The following is a 21,743-nucleotide window of genomic DNA, read 5'->3' on the forward strand; positions in this document are numbered from 1 at the left end:
TGAATGAATGATAAATCAGTCTTATTGCATTTATATTATGCTAATGAGTGACATGTGTGGCCTATTCATGTCTTTCATTTTCTAGGATATCACCCATAAGATAGTGGAGGCCATTGGCACCATTGCAGGCTCCTCTTTGGAGCAAACCACTTGGCTAAGGAGGAACCTAGAAGTGAAGGCTTCTCCACAAATTCTAGTAGAAGGAAGCAACATGGAAAGAGATGTTGAAGGTGAGACTCATTCTAATAGCTATGTGAAGGCACCTACCAAAACCATTATTGGAACAGAAATTTTAAAGTAGTGTTTGGATAAAATGCTTATCATGCTTAACTAGGGAGGCATTAAACACTGTAAAAATAGCTTTTACCAGCTCTCCTATAAGTAGGAAGTAATCTTCAGTGTCTACTGAAGAACCTGCCTACTAACATAACCGTATTGCATAAAATGGATTCCAACCATGTCATGTTCATAAATAAGTGTACCTTTCATCTCCAAGAGTAAAATGGTTATTCTCAACTTGGAACTAAATTAGTTTGAGATACTTTTTTAAAATTAATTTGTGGGGTGCAGGCGTTGATGGCTAGGTCAATATTTATTGCAATGTAATTCAAATGTAAGTAATGTCCTTTAAATATGAAAATTATTTTAAGCAATGAAATAAATAAATTTTGCAATCAATGATGAACTAACCATGCCAGCCATTCAGCCTGCATACAGCTGCCCACAGACTTTGTAGCTTTTTCCAATGCATAGGTCATAAAGGATTTGGAAGTGGACATTATATAAATGATTTGGATGTGGTGACCAAATGTAATATTTTTAAATTTGCTGATGACACAAAACTAGGTGTGAATATAAGTTGTGATGAGGATGTAAGGAGGCATCAATGGACTTGGATAGTCTAAATGAATGAGCAAGAACGTGGCAGATGGAATATAACATCAGTGTGAAATAATCCACTTTGGTAGAAAAAAAACAGGTCGAGTATTTCTTAAATATGAGCGTTTGGGAAATGTTGATGTTCAAAGGTTGTCCTTGTTCGTGAGTCACAAAAACTAGCAAGCAGTTGGGAAGGCAAATGACATATTGGCCTCATCGCAAGGGGATTTGAGCTCTGGAGTAAAGATATCTTGTTGCACTTGCATAGAGCATTTTAAGACTATACCTTGAGCATTGTGTACAGTCTCCATATCTAAGGAAGGATGTATTTACCAAGTAGAAATGTAATAGAGGTTCACAAGACTAATCCCTGGAATGGCAGGATTGTTTTATGAGGAGAGATTGGGGGGGTTTAATAAAGGTTGAATATTAATGAATAAATTCATTAGCTCTTCTAATAATATCCATGATTGTGACCACTGCAGTGCACAGAGCGTGGGAGATTTGGGTTTGAACTTACACTGGAAAAACAACTGTGATTACACCATACAGGGAATTGTGATCAAAAGAAGCCGCAACATATCTCTGTAATCAATTGCATTGGAGAATTACTACCGAGACAGGCAGTCTAAACCAGAGCGTGTAAATTAGAATGTTTATTTCAGTATAAGGTCATGCACAGAAAGCAAAATAGAGAAATAAACAAATCCTTGCAGCTAAAATGATACTGAATGTCAATAAATAAATTAAAAATACTAGAGGAAATCCTACAGTATTTACTGGTTTTAATTGTGTTTCATTAAATTCTCAACCCAAAAGATTTTCTAGTTGTTAATCATTTGATCTTTTTGACCTATCCAGATATGTTAACCCCTGTGATTGAGACGGCCAGTATCACACCTTCTGTGTACAGTGTACATGCACTGACCTTATTAGCGGAGGTATGGAAACTCTACACATTACTTAAATATTTGTTCTCTTCACGACTTACATATTCCATTAACAGTTGGATCATAGTATAAATACTCATGGAGTCATTGCAGAGGCTCCTGCTGTCTGACAAATTTACTGGAGTTCTATGAGGATGTGTCTAGGGCGGTGGATAGAGGAGAGCCGGTGGATGTGGTCTTTCTGGATTTTCAGAAGGCGTTTGATAAGGTACCTCACAAGAGGTTACTGCAGAAGGTCAGAGGACATGGAGTTGGGGGTAGGGTGTTAGCGTGGATAGAGGATTGGTTGTCAAATAGGAAGCAGAGAGTGGGGGTCAATGGGTGCTATTCGGATTGGCGGTTGGTGACTAGTGGGGTGCCCCAGGGGTCGGTGCTGGGGCCTCAGCTATTTACAATTTATATAGATGATCTGGAGGAGGGAACCGAGTGTAGGGTGTCGAAATTTGCTGATGACACCAAGATTGGGGGAAAGGCAAATTGTGCGGAGGGTGTGGAGAGTCTGCAGAAGGATCTAGATAGGCTGGGCGAATGGGCCAGGAAATGGCAAATGGAATTTAATGTTGGCAAGTGTGAGGTGGTCCACTTTGGTAGGAAGAATGGTAGGAAGGACTATTACTTACGTGGCGAAAAACTGCAGCAGGCGACGGTGCAGAGGGACCTCGGGGTCCTTGTGCATGAGTCGCAAAAACCCAGCCTGCAGGTGCAGCAGGTGGTCGGGAAGGCGAATGGGATGCTGGCCTTCATAGCGAGGGGGATTGAATATAAAAGTAGGGAGGTCTTGCTGCAGCTGTGTAGGGCATTGGTGAGGCCGCAGCTGGAGTACTGTGTGCAGTTTTGGGCGCCGCACCTGCGCAAGGATATTTTGGCCTTGGAGGGAGTGCAGAGGAGGTTTACTAGGCTGATACCGGAGTTGAGGGGGTTGAGCTATGAGGAGAGGCTGAATAAACTAGGCTTGTACTCGTTAGAGTTTAGAAGAATGAGGGGAGATCTCATTGAGACGTATAAGATGATGAATGGATGGATAGGATAGAGGTGGAGAGACTCTTCCTGCTCAAAAAAGACAGTAGGATTAGGGGGCACAGCCTCAAGATAAAGGGGGGGCGGTTTAGAACGGAGTTGAGGAGGAACTTCTTCACTCAAAGGGTGGTGAATCTCTGGAATTCTCTGCCCGTTGAAGTGGTGGAGGCTGCCTCGCTAAATATTTTTAAGAAGCGGGTTGATGGGTTTTTGATAAGAGAGGGGATTAAGGGTTATGGGGAGAGGGCGGGAAAGTGGAACTGAGCCACGACAGATCAGCCAATATCTTATTGAATGGCGGGGCAGGCTCGAAGGGCCAGATGGCCTACTCCTGCTCCTATTTCTTATGTTCTTATGTTATTTATCTTTTACCGATTTTGCACAATGGACTAAATCTTAAGATGTCCAAAGCAGAGAAATTTAGACTTAAATCAGTGATGAACATCGGGACTCTGCGGAACTCCTGATATTTTGATTGTTTTTTTTTTAAGTTTGACCCCGGTTTGACCCCGGAAGTAGTTGCGAGGGCACTCGGGTCGCGTTTTTTTTTACCCGACTATAAATTAGACCGGAGGGGTTTCCCGATACTCTACACGGGTAGAGTATCCCAGCCCTCCCCCCTCCCCTAACCTAAAAAAAAGAGAGAGAGAGAGGGGCTCTGTCTGAGAGCTGGTAAGACTGCTTTTGTTTTTGTGTGTGCTGTAAGTGCTTTGGCTCACAGGGCCAAAGAGATAAGGTAAGTTGTAAGTTTTTTTTTTCCTTTTTTCCTTTGGGTTGCTATAAGGGGTAAATATGAGTGTGAGACCTGTATGTTGTTGCCAATGCAACATGTGGGAGGTCTTGGAGGCTCCTGGCCTGCCAGACATCCACACCTGTGCTCGGTGTGTGGAGTTGCAGGCCCTACGAAACCAGGTTAAGGAGCTGCAAATGCAGCTCGAGGACCTTCGGCTAGTTAGGGAGAGTGAGGACGTTATAGAAAGGAGCTACCAGCAGGTAGTCACACCAGGGCAACGGGATGAGGGCACTTGGGTTACCATTAGGAAGGGGAAAACACGGGTGATGGGGAGCACTCCGGTGGATGTCCCCCTTCAAAATAAGTACTCTGGCCTGAGTACTACTGGGGGGGACAGCTCATCTGAGGGAGGAAGCGATGGCCAGCTCTCTGGAGCTGAGCCAGTGAGCCAAAAAATCAAAAAGGGAAGCAGAAAGGTAGTATTAATAGGGGACTCCACAGTGAGGGGCGCAGACAGGCGTTTTTGTGGACGTAGAAGGGAGTCGCGGATGGTGGTTTGTCTCCCTGGGGCTGGGATCCAGGATGTCTCTGGGCGGGTCCCAGACATCCTGAAAGGGGAGGGTGAGGAACCGGAGGTAGTAGTACATATAGGTACTACTGATGTAGGTAAGAAGAGGGAGGCACTTGTGAAAAAGGACTATAGGGAACTGGGTAGGCAGCTGAGGAAGAGAAAAGCGAAGGTAGTAATCTCAGGATTGCTGCCTGTGCCAAGGGAGAATGAGGGAAGAAATGAAATGAGGTGGAGGGTGAATGCGTGGCTGAGGGACTGGTGTAGAGGGCAGGGATTTCGGTTCCTAGATCACTGGGACCTCTTTAGGGGTAGGTGGGACCTCTATAGTAGGGACGGGTGGCACTTAAATACCAGGGGGACTAGTATCTTGGCGGGAAGACTGGCTAAGGCTACCGGGGGGACTTTAAACTAGAAAGGATGGGGGGAGGGAACTGTGTTGGGGAAACTGGGACGGAGGAGGTTCGCTCCCAGGTAGGGGAGGACCGCAGGCAGTATGCGAGGGAGGTTAGACAGGTGGTGGAGATGGGAAATGCCCAGACTGAGGGGCTGAAGTGTATATATTTTAATGCAAGGAGTATAGTGAATAAGGTAGATGAGCTTAGGGCGTGGATAGCTGTTTGGGATTGTGATGTGGTGGCCATTACGGAGACTTGGATGTCTCAGGGACAGGACTGGGTACTTCAGGTGCCAGGCTTCAGGTGCTTCAGGAAGGACAGGGAGGGTGGCAGAAGGGATGGTGGCGTGGCACTGTTGATCAGGGATAGTGTCATGGCTACAGAGAAAGAGGATGTCGTGGAGGGATTGTCTACAGAATCTCTGTGGGTGGAAGTTAGGAACAGCAAAGGGTCGAAAACTTTGCTGGGTGTAATCTATAGGCCGCCCAATAGTGACAGGGAAGTTGAAGTGCAAATAGGGAAACAGATTCTGGAGAGATGTTTTAATAACAGAGTTGTCGTGATGGGAGACTTCAATTTCCCAAACATCGACTGGAATATCCCTAGGGTAAGGGGTATAGATGGGGAGGAGTTTGTTAGGTGTGTTCAGGAGGGTTTCCTGACGCAGTATGTGGACAAGCCTACGAGGGGAGAGGCTGTACTTGACCTGGTACTGGCGAATGAACCAGGGCAGGTGACGGATCTTTCGGTAGGAGAGCATCTTGGATATGGTGACCATAATTCTATCTCCTTCACAATTGCGTTGGAACGAGATAGGATCAGGCAGGCTAGGAAGGTGTTTGTCTGGGGTAAGGGGAGATACGAAGAAGTCAGGAAGTTACTTGGACAAATAAACTGGAAGGAGGCGTTCTTAGGGAAAAGTACCGAAGGAAGGTGGCAGATATTCAAGGAATGTGTGTCTGGAGCTCTGAATGACAACGTTCCGATGAGACGAGGGGGTTTTGGTGGGTCGAGGGAACCGTGGTGCACAAAGGATGTGTTGAACCTAGTCAGGAAGAAAAGGAAGGTGTACAAGAGGTTCAGGGAATTAGGAGATGTTAAAGATCTTGAGGAGTATAAGGACTGTAGGAGGGAACTTAAAAGGGAAATTAGGAGAGCCAGAAGGGGTCATGAGAAGACCTTGGCGAGTAAGATTAAGGAGAATCCCAAGGCCTTCTATAAATATGTGAAAGGTAAAAGGATAAGAAGAGAAGGGATAGGACCGATAAAAGGTGAGGGGGGAAAGGTTTGTGTGGAACCAGAAGAAATGGCGGAGGTGCTTAACGAGTACTTCGCCTCAGTATTCACGGTGGAAGCCGATCTGGGAGATTTTGTTATGGATTTGCAGCAGATGGAAAGGATTGAGTACGTGAATATTAAGGAGGAGGATGTGTTGGAACTTTTGAATTCTATCAAGGTAGATAAGTCGCCGGGACCAGATGGGATGTACCCCAGGATACTGTGGGAGGCGAGGGAAGAGATTGCAGAACCCCTGGCGATGATCTTTGCGTCGTCAATGGAGACGGGAGAGGTTCCAGAGGATTGGAGGATTGCGGATGTAGTTCCTATTTTTAAGAAAGGGAACAGAGATAGCCCGGGAAATTACCGACCGGTGAGTCTGACCTCAGTGGTTGGTAAGCTGATGGAGAGGCTTCTGAGGGACAAGATTTACGAACATTTGGAGAGGTTTGACATGATCAGGAATAGTCAGCATGGATTTGTCAAGGGCAGGTCGTGCCTTACAAGCCTAGTTGAGTTCTTCGATAATGTGACTGAACACATTGACGAAGGAAGTGCCGTGGACGTAGTGTACATGGACTTCAGCAAGGCGTTTGATAAGGTCCCCCATGCAAGACTTCTTGAGAAGGTGAGAGGGCATGGGATCCAAGGGCCTTTGGCCTTGTGGATCCAGAACTGGCTTGCCTGCAGAAGGCAGAGAGTGGTTGTGGATGGGGCTTTTTCTGAATGGAGGTCAGTCACCAGCGGAGTGCCTCAAGGATCTGTTCTGGGACCCTTGTTGTTTGTCATTTTCATAAATGACCTGGATGAGGAAGTGGAGGGATGGGTAAGTAAGTTCGCTGATGACACGAAGGTCGGTGGTGTTGTGGATGATCTGGAAGGATGGCAAAAGTTGCAGCAGGACATAGATAGGATGCAGGACTGGGCGGAGAAGTGGCAGATGGACTTCAACGCGGATAAATGTGTTGTCGTCCATTTTGGCAGAACCAACGGGATGAACGAGTACACTATTAAGGGCAGAAGTCTGAGTAGTGTTGAGGAGCAGAAGGATCTTGGGGTCCGGGTCCACAGGACTCTTAAATCGGCCTCGCAGGTGGAGGAGGTGGTCAAGAAGGCGTATGGTGTACTGGCCTTCATTAATCGAGGGATTGAGTTTAGGAGTCGGGAGGTAATGCTGGAACTTTATAAGACCCTTGTCAGGCCTCATTTGGAGTATTGTGCGCAGTTCTGGTCGCCTCACTATAGGAAAGATGTAGAAGCTATTGAAAGGGTGCAGAGGAGATTTACAAGGATGTTGCCTGGACTGGGAGGCATGCCTTATGAAGTTAGGTTGAGGGAGCTGGGACTCTTTTCCCTGGAGAGACGAAGGTTGAGAGGCGACCTGATAGAAGTTTACAAAATGTTGAGAGGAATAGATAGGGTGGACTCTCAGAGGCTATTTCCCCGGTTTGAAATGGTCGCTACGAGAGGACACAGATTTAAGGTGCGGGGAGGGAGGTTCAGAAGTGATGTTAGGGGTAAGTTTTTCACTCAGAGGGTGGTGAGTGAATGGAATCGGCTGCCGTCAGTGGTGGTGGAGGCGAACTCGCTGGGGTCTTTTAAAAGACTTCTGGATGAGTATATGGGGTTTAATGAGATTGAGGGTTATAGATAGGTCTGTAGGTTGGTAGGTGATGTGGTCGGCGCAACTTGTGGGCCGAAGGGCCTGTTTGTGCTGTAGTGTTCTATGTTCTATGTTCTATGTTCTATGTGCAGCACATGAACTGAAATTGCCTGGGAAGTATAAATTTTCAATACCTCACTGACTGTGCTACCTAGAACCCTCCTCAAAATTCTCCATCATTGAGCTCAGGGTTGATGGGACAGATAAATGGGATATGTCTGCATCTAAAGCCGCTACCTGAATGCATGTAGAATTTGATACAAAACAGATGAAATCATAGCTCAAATGAGAAATAAATTATTACAATCTGATAGCCATTGCAGAGACATGCCTGTGGAATGACGTAGATTGGGCTCTGAATATTGAAAGGTATAGGACGTTTAGGAAGGTCAGAAATCTAGGAATAGGTAAAGGGATGGCTCTGTTAGTTAACGTATTAGTTCCATGGAGATGATGACCTAAGTTCAGGAAACTAGGATGTAGAAATGGTTTGGGTTGAGATGAGAAATTATAAAGGTGAGAAGTCACTTGTTGTCATGATGTACTGATACAATGGGACAGATTAGAAAGGAAGAAACAATGGGTGTTCGTTAGAAGTGTATGGGGATTATCATGGGAGATTTTAACCTACAGAGTGGAAATATCATATGGGCAAAGGTAGCCTTGAATTTTTTTGGGATAGCTTCTTAAAACATCAGGCACGAACCAGGAAACAAGCTATACCAGACCTGGTATTGAACAATGATAGAGGATTAATTAATGATCTCATAGTGAAGGTGTCCCTAGGTAGCAGTGATCACAATACGATTGAACTTTATATTCAGTTTGAGGGAGAGAAGTGTGTGTCTATGACTAGTATTTTAAATTTAAAGAAGGGCAATTATGAGGGCCTGAAAACAAAGCTAGCTATAATGAACTGGCAAATTAGATTAATGGATGGTTCAATAGAACTGCAGTAGCAGATAGTTAAAGGGATATTTCAGAATATACAAAATAGATATATTCTAATAAAGAAATGTTCCAAAAGGAGCACTCGCCATCTGTGGTTAACTAAACAAGTTAAAGATAGTATCAAATTCATGTAAGGATGGGTAGCAGATCAGAAGATTGGACAGAATATAAAAAATAGCGAATGATTAAAAGATTAATAAGAGAAAAAATAGAGTACGAGAGAAGGCTGGCTGAAAATATGAAGTCTGAGAGTAAGAGTTGAGAAAGGTTTGAACTAAAATGACAGGAGGATGGGAACCTATGCAAAGAGTCAGAGAAGGGTAAAACAAGGATAAGAACAAAAGACAGAATAGGGAATAAAAAAAAGATAGAGAAATCAAGGGCCAGAATCAAACTGGACCATAGTGAAAAATAATGGAAACAGGACATTGTTAAAATGAGGAGCTTTAAGTTTTTGTGCCTAAATGGATGGAGGCTTTGCAATAAAATAGATGAATAAATTCAGCAAATAGATGTTAAAGGGTATGATATAGTTGGGATTACAAAGGTATGGCTGCAGGGTGACCAGGGATGGGAAATGAACATTCACGGATATTCAGTATTTAGGAAGGTCAGACAAAAAGGAAAAAGTGATGGACTTGCACTGCTGGTTAAATAGGAAATTAACACAAAGGATATTAGGTCCAACAATGTGGAATCGGTATGGATAGAGCTTACAAACATTAAGGGGCAAAAAACAATAGTGGAGATTGTAAATAGACACTTGAACTGTGGTAATGTTAGGTGTGCCATTAAACAGGAGATTAGAGACACATGCGATCAAGGAGTATCTGTAATTATTGATTAATCTGCATATAGATTGGGCAAATCAAATTAATAACAATATCATTGAGGAGGAATTTCTGGATTGAGTACTGGATGGTTCCTTGGACTAATACATTGAGGAACCAACTAGAGGACAGGCCATCCTCGACTGGGTATTGTGTAATGAGAAAGTAATAATTGGCAATCTAGTTGTACGAGGCCCTTGGGGGATGAGTGAAGATAATGTAATAGAATTCTTTATGAACATGGAGAGTAATGTAGTAGATTGAGATTCCTGAATCTAAGTAAACAAAAGACTGATTGTATGAGGCAGAGTTGGTTATGATGGATTGGTGAATGTTACTTAAAGGCACAGTGGTTAGTATGCTTCCTGACAACACCAGGGACCCAGATTCAATTCCAGAATTGGGTGACTGTCTTTGTGGACTTTGCACATTCCCCCTGTGCCTGTGTGAGTTTTCTCTGGGTGCTCCAGTTTCCTCCCACAGTCCAAAAATGTGCAAGTTAGGTGGTTTGACCGTGGTAAATTGTCCTTTAGCATCCCAACATTATGTAGGTTAGATGGATTAGCCATGATAAATATGTGGGGATAGAGTTGGGGAGAGGGCCTGGGTAACATACTCTGTCAGAGAGTTGGTGCAGACTCGGTGGGTTGAATGGTCTCCTTCTTCACTGTATGGATACAATAGATTTTAAAAGGATGATGGTGGAAAGGCAATGGCAAACAATCAAAAGGAGCGTGGATGAACTGCAACAATTATACATTTCTGTCACGTGCATAAGTAAACCTGGAAAGATGGCCAAACCATGGCTTACAAAGGAAATTAGAGATGGTATTATATTTAAGAAAGAGGCATACAAATTGACCAGAAAAAAAAACAGACCTGAGGATTGGGAGTACTTTAGAATTTATCAAAGGAGGACCAAGGGATTGGTTGAGATGGGGAAAATAGAAAATAAGCTCGCAGGGAACATAAAATTGACTGTAAAAGTATGTCAAGAGAAAAAGATTGGTGAAGACAAATATGGGCTCCTTACAGTCAGAAACGGGAATTTACAATGGGGAACAAAGAATGCTGACCAACTAAATACATACTTTGGTTCGATCTTCACAAAGGAAGACACAAATAACATACCAGAAATGTTGGGGAACACGATGAGAGGGAGGAACTGAAGGAAATCAGCATTAATAGGGAAATGGTGTTTAAGAAATTGATGGGATTGAAGGCCAATAATCCCCAAGGCTTGATAATCTACATCCCAGAGTACTTAAAGAAATAGCGGATGCATTGTGGTCATCTTCTAAGATTCTGTAGACTCTGGAATGGTTCCTTCAGAATGTATAATTGTAGCTAATGTAACCCCATAATTTAAAAAGGGAGATAGAGAGAAAACAGGAAAACATAGACCAGTCAGTGTGACATTGATAATGGGAAAAATACTCAAGTCCATTATAAAAGATTTAATATTAGAGCACTTGAAAAACGGTGGTAGAATCAGACAGAGTCAGCATAGATTTACGAAAAGGAAATGATTAGTGATCATCTTCCAAGATTCTATAGACTCCAGAACAGTTCCTACAGATTGGAAGGTAGCTAATGTAATCCCATAATTTAAAAAGGGAGAGAGAGAGAGAAAACAGGGAATTATAGACTCGTCAGCCTGGCTTTGGTAGTGCGGCAAAATGCTACCATCCATTATAAATGACTTGATAACAGAGCACTTGGAAAATAGTGGTAGAATCAGATAGAGTCAGCATGAATTTAAGAAAGGCTACCATCATTTGGTAGCAAAAAAGGAAAGCAGCTTATTATCTGAATGACTGACTATGGATTGAGGGGAATGTCATTGCTTGCCACTTGGAAAAAGACCCGTTTATTCTTACTCTTTGTTTCCTGTCTGTCAACCAGTTTTCTAACCACTTCAATATCTACTATCCCCCCCCACCCCCAGTCTCATGAGCTTTAATTTTATATGCTAATTTCTTATATGGGACCTTACTATAAGCCTTCTGAAAATCCAAATAAGCCATTTCTACTGGCTCCCTAATCAACTTCTACTAGTTTTATCCTCCAAGAACTCCATTGCATCTAGAGTCTTTATCTAGCCCCTTCCAGTAAACAATGTGTTATCACTTCCATATGAGGTTTTCATGCAGCCTTGTCGGAGTCGAGTTTCCCTTTGCCTTCATTTGTTATTCATCTGCACCCGCCTCCTGGCCCTTTTGCGTGCCATTGCAAGCCCTCACCCATTGTCCCTTCCTTTTTTTTTACATGGCCTTTTTTCCACATTGCCACATTGTCCTCAGTTGGCTGGTTGATAGAATTCCACTCATTGAAACTGAAAGCTACCCACCCACCAAACTTGTAGCAGCTCATTCTGCTTACAATCTGCACTCCATTTTCTCATATTGGCAGTGGATCAGTTCACCTATCTTGGCAGCACCCTCTCCCAAGCAGTGACTGTTGATACAGAAGTTAACTGCAGAATAGCACAGACAAGTTCTGCATTTGGTAGACTGCGCCCCACCGAATGGGAACGTTGAGGAATCAGCCCAGCAACAAAACTGAAGATCTACAACGTCGTGGTACTCGCTACCCTCCTGTACGCCTGTGAAACGTGGACTGTATTTTGAAGGCATGCAAGACAGCTCAATCATTTTCACGTGACTTGCCTTCGCAGAATATTACTCATTAGATGGCAAGACAAAGTACCAGACACTGAAGTTCTCTCCAGAGCAAGTCCACCATCAGTCCACACACTGCTGATGAGAGTGCAGACCCGGTGCACAGGTCATGTCATCCGTATGTCAGACGAGTGCATACCCAAGCAGCTCCTTTTTGGGGAACTCTCTGCTGGAAGACGCTCGCGTGGAGGGCAGAATAAACGTTACAAAGACGCACTTGAGGCCTCCCTGAAGTTGCTTGACATTGACACGACCGCCTGGGAAACGCTGGCACAAAATTGTCCTACCTGGCGCTGCCTCATCCACAAAGGCTGGTCAAGCTTACGAAGCAAGGTGCATTGCTGAAGCACCTCCAGCAAGCAGCTGCGCAAGTCCAGAGTCACTAGCACAACAACTACACTGTCTACACAAGTCTGTCCAATATGTGCCAGGACATTCCGACCCGAATTGGCCTGATCAGCCATCTTCGGACACACCGTATCCAGCCTCAAAATGACTAATGATGTCAAGGTCATCATTGACAACGATGGATGAACAACAACTAGAGCTCATTCTGCTTACAATCTGCACTCCATTTTCTCATATTGCTTCTGGTCCTTCCATCACTTTAAATCTGTGTGGTATGGTTATTGACCCTTCAGGCATTGAAAAAGGCTTTTTATTTATTCAATCTAAAGTCACTGTGATTTTCAACATTTTTATCACATCTCTTCTGTTCCAAAGAAACAGCCACAGCTTGCCCAGTTTAACATATAGCTGTATTCCCTCATTCCTGGATCCATTCTCATAAATCTTTTTATACCCTTTCCATATCCTTTCTGTCTTTCCTAAAGTGGTGCCCAGTTTTGTTGTGGCTGAACTACTGTTTTATGAAAGTTTAGCATAACTTCCTGGTTTTTCTATTCTATGCCTCCAAAAGCCAAAGATCCCATATACTTTATTAACTGTTTTGTTAACTTGTCCTGTACTCTTCAGAATTTTGACTGTAAATTTCCCAGAGTTCTGTTTCTTCTTGCATACCCTCTAAAATTGTACCATTTAGCAATCTTCCTACTAAAACGTATTACTTCTCACTCTTCTACATTGACTATTCCCTTTTCCAACACAGAATGCTCAGGCCAATTATCTACAATCATCATAGAATCCCCACAGTGCATACGGAGACCGTCCAACCTATCGAGTCTGCACTGGCCACAATCTTATCTAGGCCCTAGCCCCACATATTCACTGTGCTAATCCCCTGACACTATGGTCAAATTAGCATGGCCAATCAACCTAACACTCATATCTTTGGTGTGTGGGAGGAAAGCGGAGCACCAAGAAGAAACCCACAGAGACATGGCGAGAATGTGCAAACTCCACACAGACAATAACCTGAGGTCAGAATTGAACCGGGTCCCTGGCACTGTGCGGTAGCAGTGCTAACTGTGCCAATCGTGGAACTAACTCAGTGCAGAACAATCTTGAAACTTAGTGGCCTCTTTGGCTGTGTTATTGACTGCATCAGCTTACTCAGCTACCAGTGGAGCTCCAAAGAAACATCAATTAAACAAATATTATTAGCAATATTTGAAACCTTTCCAAAAATTAGTGGATACTCTTGGATAAATACAACTTGGAATCTCAATGTAATTGTCTGGGAAGTGCCTTAATGTCTGGATTTCCTGGTTGTCTTCATTTATTTGGCCTCTTCAAAACCTGGCGAAATTCTCAATGAATATTTCCCTCGATGCATGGTACTTTAAATCCCCACTTTACTGAGAATTTAAATCATTGGAGCAATGTAGAATGTATTTAAATGTTTTATTTTTAAATTTTTCAAAATATATTTTGTTATATTTTTATTCCGTTGACATGAAGAGAATCCACTTTTTTGGGCTGTTCTGAAATCTGGTATTTAATGGAATTTTGATGAAACATTACGGTGTACTTTAGTGAAGTGTGCATGTTCCCCTCTCATTTAGGTTTTGGCTCACCTTTTGGACATGGTATTCCACAGTGATGAAAAGGAAAAAGTTATTCCATTACTTGTTAACATTATGTATTACGTGGTGCCTTACCTTCGCAATCACAGGTAGTTGACAAACTCTACTTTGGAATGTAATTTCAATTTTATTCCTTACATTTAAAATGTATGACTAGATTGCTTTGTGCAGTTCTATTCCAAATGCGAAGCATTGCACTGCTGGAAATCTGAAATAAATCTGTTGGAAATACACAGCAGGTCTGATAGCATCTGTGGAGAGAGAGAAACAGTCAATATTTCAAGTCAGTGATCCTTTACAGACAGATCCCCATTCCTATTCAATTCTGCCTAGAAAAAACTCAACTTCTGCAAGACTTGCACCACGCAAAGCAAATATTTCACCTTCTGTGTATGTTGAAGGAGAGATTTAAGAACGTGTTGAGTACTTCCCATACATTATTCAACTTATGGCAGCAGATTTCTGAAGAAAAGGGCCTCCTTAATTCAACACAAGTCTTAGGGATGGATTTTCCAGGAGTTGGAGATACTCCACAGATATTTAAAAATGGTGGCTAGAGCCCAGTTCTGGAATTCCTGGAGCCATTACAAGATGGTCGTGGTGACTTCTTGTAAGCTGTTCCTGCTTGTAAAAGAATCAAGAATGAGAGGATATAGATTTTAAGTGATTTGCAAAAGAAACAAAAAGAATGTGAGGAAAATCCTTTTCATAGAACTAGTGTTTCGGGTTTGGAATGCACTACCTGGAAGTGTGGTGGAGGCAGGTTTAATCAAGATATTCAAAAGGGCTTTAGATGATTATTTGAGTAGAAATCATGAACAGGAGTACAAGAAAATGGCAATTGAATGGCACTAAGTCATGATGCTTAACTACAGAGCTGATGTAGACATGCTTTCACTCATTCCACTCTGTAACGATTCTGTGAAGTTCAAAATAGACCTGCTGCCCATTTCCCATATTCACTATTTTTAGTGAGTCACTCATAGGAATTAAACTTAGAATTAGTATTTTATAGATTCTGAAATATGTCAGGTAGATTTTGTAGTTTTTATGTAAACTCTGAAGCCATTTTTCTTTGGTGGTTGAATGAGGCTAAAATTCCTATTCTTTGTAAGTTTTTGTTTCCTTCTTCTGCACACTGGAAGAATAAACTGCCTGATTGTTCTTTAGACATGCTGCACAGTCAGCCAATTGAAAGCTGTGCTGGACTAATCCTTCATTTGTCTTCTGTTTCATGTCCAGCATGACAGCACATTTAGGTTTGGAAACTCAGTGTGTCGATTACAGATATGCACTACTAATCCAGTGTCCAATGCTGCAAGTCTTTGTGTTTCACTGTGCTGCCAAAATATCTAAAAATAAAGTTAGATTTATGTGTATTAAGGACTTGGTTGAAAGATGCTTGCATGTTATTTGCAAGCTTTCTGCTTAGCAACAGTTTGTGTTAAGTTTAACTCAGTGCATTCAAAAAAAATCAATTTTTAGTAAAATTCAGATATGCTTAAATTTACATGTGTAATTGTTACAACACATGCAATAATTACCTTGTTTTCTTTAGGTAAAGTGTCCCTAAGAATTGCCTTTTTATTGTCAAATATTTGACTCTGACACCGGCACAGCCTCGATGATCACTTGTTTCACTTTTATTCTGTATGTATTGAAATCTGTACAATTTGAACTGGAATTCAGTACATTTAATTAATTCTGTTTGGTCTTGAAGACAAGATCGAGCAAGACAGCTGGTGATTGTCCTGGTGTTATTGGAATCTCTGTTAGAAATCCCTATCTTTTCTATGGCTGCCTCTAAAATGAGATTTTCTGTTTTATTCAGTAAAAGCTATTAGACAGCTTTGCTAAAATGTGCTTTTCTTCTAGTGCCCACAATGCTCCAAGTTACCGAGCATGTGTACAATTGGTAAGCAGTCTGAGTGGCTACCAATATACCAGACGGGCTTGGAAAAAAGAAGCATTTGATCTTTTTATGGACCCTAACTTCTTCCATATGGATGCATCTTGCGTTAGTCAGTAAGTTGTTTATGTGGCTAGCAGTTTATTTATCATATTTCTGGAAGAACAAAATCTATTCTGTTGTTACCAAGTTAGTTCTTATAGCAAGAATATACTTTAGCAGGAAAGGAAAAGCAGGTTGAGTTGAATGGTGTGGCCTAGTTGATGATTTCCAGCCTATGTAGATAACTTAATTAGTTAATTTTAGCAAGTTATTCGTTGGTTCTTAAAATTCCAGCGATCAGTTTAAAAATAGGGGAGCTGGAAGTTAGATGAAAAACAGATTCTAACAAAGGGTAATATTCCATGGCATATATTATCAGGAAAACCAGTAAAACAAGGTTGAGAACCATGTTCAGGGGATGGTCTTTTCAATTTCTGGAGAGAGGCGAAATCGAGGTATATAAAGAACTGTGTGTTGAAGGATAAACGAAGTTCTTACTGGATCAGTTGCAAGTTGGAAAAAAGGTTGTATTCATGTCAAATTATTACCCTTCTGAATTGGTAGGGTGGTTGGTTGGGCATTGCAAATTGAAAGATAAACTGAAGTTTCTTTTCTGATTCATTGCAGATATTTGGTGAACAGTGTACAGAACCACAAGTAGAATTTTCAGGCTATGAAATGTCAGTCAAATTTATAGGAAACTTCATTATTTTGGGGTTGGTAAAAGTGATGTGGGCTACATCTCAACCATGCAGCATCGTGAGAAAAGCTATTTATAAAGAGGCAGATTATTTTAAACTAGCTGTTAGGAGGGAGAAATCAACTTGAACTTTAGATGATCAAAAGTTAGACAGTAGAAAGTGAAAGCAACATAGTGTAAATCCAGATAAATTAACCAAACATAGAGACAAAATAAAGGAAGAAAGGTAGGTCCTGTTAACTGCTGACGCCTGAATGTTTGAGACGTTTAGAATATATCGGATCATACAGTCATTACGGTGCAACAGGAGGCCATTCAGCCCATTGCGACCACCCAAGTCTCTGTAGAGCAGTTCAGACAACCCCATTCCCCTGTTTACTTGAGTAAGAAGTATCAAAATTGGCATGAAGAGTACAATTCACCTCAGACGATGAGAATTAATTTAAAATTCAAGAATGCAAATGGGAATTGATTAAAAATACACAAATGTTTGAGAATGATAGGAAGGAGACTAGTGTATGCCAGGATCCTGCTTAAGCTAACTTGTGTCTAGACCTGGGTCTTGTAAACAAGTAGTGTAAGATCTAGGGCCTTGAGATAAGTAAATTTACAAGTAAATTTGAAACAGTTTATCAATCTTTTGAAGATGGAAATTTCAAAGGAATAGGGAGTGAACAATAAAGAATAACAGGGAAATAAGGCTAAGCTATCACGATTGGAGAAAATGGAACTAATTTAAAGCTTTAATGTGGAGGAAGCACAATCTTAAAAAGTTGGCTCCAAAATGGAAGAGTTACTCAGTTAAAAAAGCAATAAAGATTATACAAAATCCACAGGGAGAAGGAAGGGCTGTTCTGTATCAAAAATTATATATATTAGTTAAATAAGCTAAAAGAATATCAAGACATTTATAATTAAGTTGTTGGGAAAGTGAGTGGAATGTTATCACTCATTGCAAGGGAATTGAATACAATAGAGAGGTTATGCTCCAGTTATACAGAGTACTGATGAGATCACATCTGGAGTATTGTGTACATCATTGGTCACCCTACTTAAGGAAGGATGTTGGAAGTCCAGAGAGGATTTATCAAACTAATTCTTGCAATGGGTGTGTTTCCTTGTGAGGAAAGGTTGGAAAGTTAGATGATCTGGAGGAGGGAACCGAGTGTAGGGTGTCGAAATTTGCTGATGACACCAAGATTGGGGGAAAGGCAAATTGTGTGGAGGGTGTGGAGAGTCTGCAGAAGGATCTAGATAGGCTGGGCGAATGGGCCAGGAAATGGCAAATGGAATTTAATGTTGGCAAGTGTGAGGTGGTCCACTTTGGTAGGAAGAATGGTAGGAAGGACTATTACTTACGTGGCAAAAAACTGCAGCAGGCGACGGTGCAGAGGGACCTCGGGGTCCTTGTGCATGAGTCGCAAAAACCCAGCCTGCAGGTGCAGCAGGTGGTCAGGAAGGCGAATGGGATGCTGGCCTTCATAGCGAGGGGGATTGAATATAAAAGTAGGGAGGTCTTGCTGCAGCTGTATAGGGCATTGGTGAGGCCGCAGCTGGAGTACTGTGTGCAGTTTTGGGCGCCGCACCTGCGCAAGGATATTTTGGCCTTGGAGGGAGTGCAGAGGAGGTTTACTAGGCTGATACCGGAGTTGAGGGGGTTGAGCTATGAGGAGAGGCTGAATAAACTAGGCTTGTACTCGTTAGAGTTTAGAAGAATGAGGGGAGATCTCATTGAGACGTATAAGATGATGAATGGGATGGATAGGATAGAGGTGGAAAGACTCTTCCCGCTCAAAAAAGACAGTAGGACTAGGGGGCACAGCCTCAAGATAAAGGGGGGGCGGTTCAGAACGGAGTTGAGGAGGAACTTCTTCACTCAAAGGGTGGTGAATCTCTGGAATTCTCTGCCCGTTGAAGTGGTGGAGGCTGCCTCGCTAAATATTTTTAAGAAGCGGGTTGATGGGTTTTTGATAAGAGAGGGGATTAAGGGTTATGGGGAGAGGGCGGGAAAGTGGAACTGAGCCACGACAGATCAGCCATGATCTTATTGAATGGCGGGGCAGGCTCGAAGGGCCAGATGGCCTACTCCTGCTCCTATTTCTTATGTTCTTATGTTCTTATGAAAGGTTAGAACATAGAACAGTACAGCACAATACAGGCCTTCGGCCCTCGATGTTGTGCCGTGCTATGACCAAACCGAAAATCAAACTATCCCACTCCCTATCACTCTGGTGTACTCTGTGCCTATCCAATAACTGCTTGAAAGTTCCTAAAGTGTCCGACTCCACTATCACAGCAGGCAGTGCATTCCACGCCCCAGCCACTCTCTGAGTAAAGAGTCTACCTTGGACATCCCTCCTATGTCTTCCACCATGAACATTATAGTTATTCCTCCTAGTAATAGCTACATCCACTTGAGAAAATAATCTCTGCAACCCCTCATCGTCTTTTAAACCTCTATTAAGTCGCCTCTTATCCTCCTCCACTCCAAAGAGAAAAGCCCCAGCTCCCTCAACCTTTCCTCATAAGACCTACGCTCCAAATCAGGCAGCATCCTGGTAAATCTCCTCTGCACTCTCTCCAATGCTTCCACATCCTCCTTAAAGTGAGGTGACCAGAACTGCACGCAATATTCCAAATGTGGTCTCACCAATGTCCGGTATAGTTGCAGCATAACCCCTTGACTCTTAAACTCAAACCCCCTGTTTATAAACGCTAACATACTATAAGCCTTCTTCACGGTTCTATCCACTTCAGGCAACCTTCAGAAATTTGTGGATATGAACTGCAAGATCTCTCTGCTCCTCCACATTTCTCAGAACCCTATCATTGACTCTGTAATCCACATTCAAGTTTGTCCTACCAAAATGAGTCTCTTCGCACTTATCAGGGTTAAACTCCATCTGCCACTTTTTTGCCCAGCTCTGCATGCTATCAATGTCTCTTTGCAGCCTACAAGAGCCCGCCACCTCATCCACTACTCCATCAATCTTGGTGTCATCAGCAAATTTACTAACCTCCCCTTCAGCCCCCTCTTCCATCACAAATAGCAGAGGACCCAGCACTGATCCCTGTGGTACACTGCTGGTAACTGGCCTCCAGTTCAAAATTTTCCTTCTGTCTTCTATGAGACAGTCAGTTTCTTATCCAATTGGCCAAATTTCCTTCTATCTCACACCACCTTACTTTCTTCATGAGCATACCCTGGGGAACCTTATTAAACGCCTTACTAAAATCCATGTGTATGACATCAACTGCTCTACCTTCATCCATACACTTAGTTACCTCCTCAAAGAATTCAATGAAATTTGTGAGACAGGACTTACCCCTCATGAAACCTTGCTGACTATCCCTGATTAAACTGCATCTTTCCAAATGGTCATAAATCCTATCTCTCAGGACCCTTTCCATTAACTTACCAACCACAGAAGTAAGACTAACTGGCCTATAATTACCAAGGCCGTTCCTATTTCCTTTCTTGAAGAGAAGAACAACATTGGGGGCGGCATGATAGCACGGTGGTTAGCACTGCTGCTTCACAGCTCCAGGGACCAATTCCTGGCTCATGTCACTGCCTGTGCGGAGTTTGCACATTCTTCTCGTGTCTGAGTGGGTTTCCTCCAGGTGCTCTGGTTTGCTCCCACAGTCCAAAGATGTGCGGGTTAGGTTGATTGGCGATGCTAAAAAATTGCCCCTTAGTGTACTAGGATGCTTGGGTTAGAGGGATTAGTGGGTAAAATATGTAAGGATATGGGGGTAACGCTGGGTGGGATTGTGGTCGGTGCAGACTTGATGGGCCGAAGGGCCTCTTTCTGCACTGCAGGGTTCTATGATTCGCCACTCTCCAGTCCTCTGGCATAATCCCCATGGACAGTGAGGATCCAAAAATCAAAGCTAAAGGCTCTGCAATCTCATCCCTTGCCTCCCAAAGTATCCTAGGATGCATCCCATCTAGCCCAGGAGACTTATCGACCCTCAGGTTTTTCAAAATTGCTAACACATCTTCCCTCAGAATATCTACTTTCTCCATTCTATCAGCCTGTATCACTCACTCATCCTCAAAAACATGGCCCCTCTCCTTAGTGAACAATGAAGAAAAGCATTCATTCAACGCCCCACCTATCTCCTCTGACTCCATGCGCAGGTTGCCATCACTATCCTTGACTGGCCCTAACCTCACCCTGGTCATTCTTTTACTTCTCATAAGAGTAAAAAGCCTTGGGGTTTTCTTTTATATGACCCGCCAAGGACTTCTCATGCCCTCTCCTAGCTCTCCTAAGCTCTTTTTTTAAACTTATTCCTAACTACCTTGTAACCCTCAAGCGACCCAACTGAACCTTGTTTTTTCATCCTTACATATGCTTCCTTTTTCCTCTTGACAAGTCATTCAACATCCTTTGTGTACCATGGTTCCCTCACTTCGCCATTTCCTCCCTGCCTACCAGGGACATACCTATCAAGGACATGCAGTATTTGTTCCTTGAAAAAGATCCACTTTTCATTTGTGCCCATTCCTGACAGTTTCTATTCCTATCTTATGCTCTCCAATTCTTGTCTAATTGCATCATAATTACCCCTGCCCCAATTATAAACCTTGCCCTGTCGTGTGACCCTATCCCTCTCCATTGCAATAAGGAAGGACACTGAATTGTGGTCACTATCTCCAAAGTGCTCTTCCACAAACAAATCTAACGCTTGGCCCGGTTCATTACACAGTGCCAAGTCCAATGTGGCCCCACCTCTTGTCGGCTTATCCGCATATTGTCAGGAAACTCTCCTGCACACAGTGTACAAAAAGTGTCCCATCTGAACTATTTGACCTATAAAGGTTCCAATCAATATTTGGAAAGTTAAAGTCACCCATGATAACTACCCTGTGACCTCCACACCTATCCATAATCTGCTTTTGCCATTTCCTCTTCCACATCTCTGTTACTATTTGGGGGCCTATAGAAAACTCCTAACAACGTGACCGATACCCTTTCCTATCTCTCACTTTAGCCCATATTACCTCAATAGGTAGATCGCCCTTGAAATGCCTTTTAGCAGCTGTTAAACTATTAACAATGCTACTCCTCCACCCCTTTTACCACCTTCCCTACTCTTACTGAAACATCTATATCCCGGAACAGCCAACAACCATTCCTGTCCTTGTTCTA

General features: G+C 42.7%; 1 protein-coding gene across 3 annotated transcripts in view; it reads left to right on the forward strand.

The window, feature by feature from the left end:
• Nucleotides 1–21,743, forward strand: part of dop1a (DOP1 leucine zipper like protein A) — a 296,966-nt gene that overhangs the window by 233,220 nt on the left and 42,003 nt on the right. For all 3 annotated transcript variants that reach the window (XM_080200297.1, XM_080200299.1, XM_080200298.1), the window contains 4 exons: nucleotides 86–230; nucleotides 1,741–1,820; nucleotides 13,913–14,022; nucleotides 15,809–15,958. In XM_080200297.1, coding sequence (XP_080056423.1) covers nucleotides 86–230; nucleotides 1,741–1,820; nucleotides 13,913–14,022; nucleotides 15,809–15,958 — 485 coding nt within the window. The remainder of the gene's footprint in view (nucleotides 1–85; nucleotides 231–1,740; nucleotides 1,821–13,912; nucleotides 14,023–15,808; nucleotides 15,959–21,743) is intronic.

This window comes from Carcharhinus amblyrhynchos, chromosome 12 (genome assembly GCF_965287045.1).
Source record: "Carcharhinus amblyrhynchos chromosome 12, sCarAmb.v2.hapA, whole genome shotgun sequence".
NCBI classification, from domain to species: domain Eukaryota; kingdom Metazoa; phylum Chordata; class Chondrichthyes; order Carcharhiniformes; family Carcharhinidae; genus Carcharhinus; species Carcharhinus amblyrhynchos.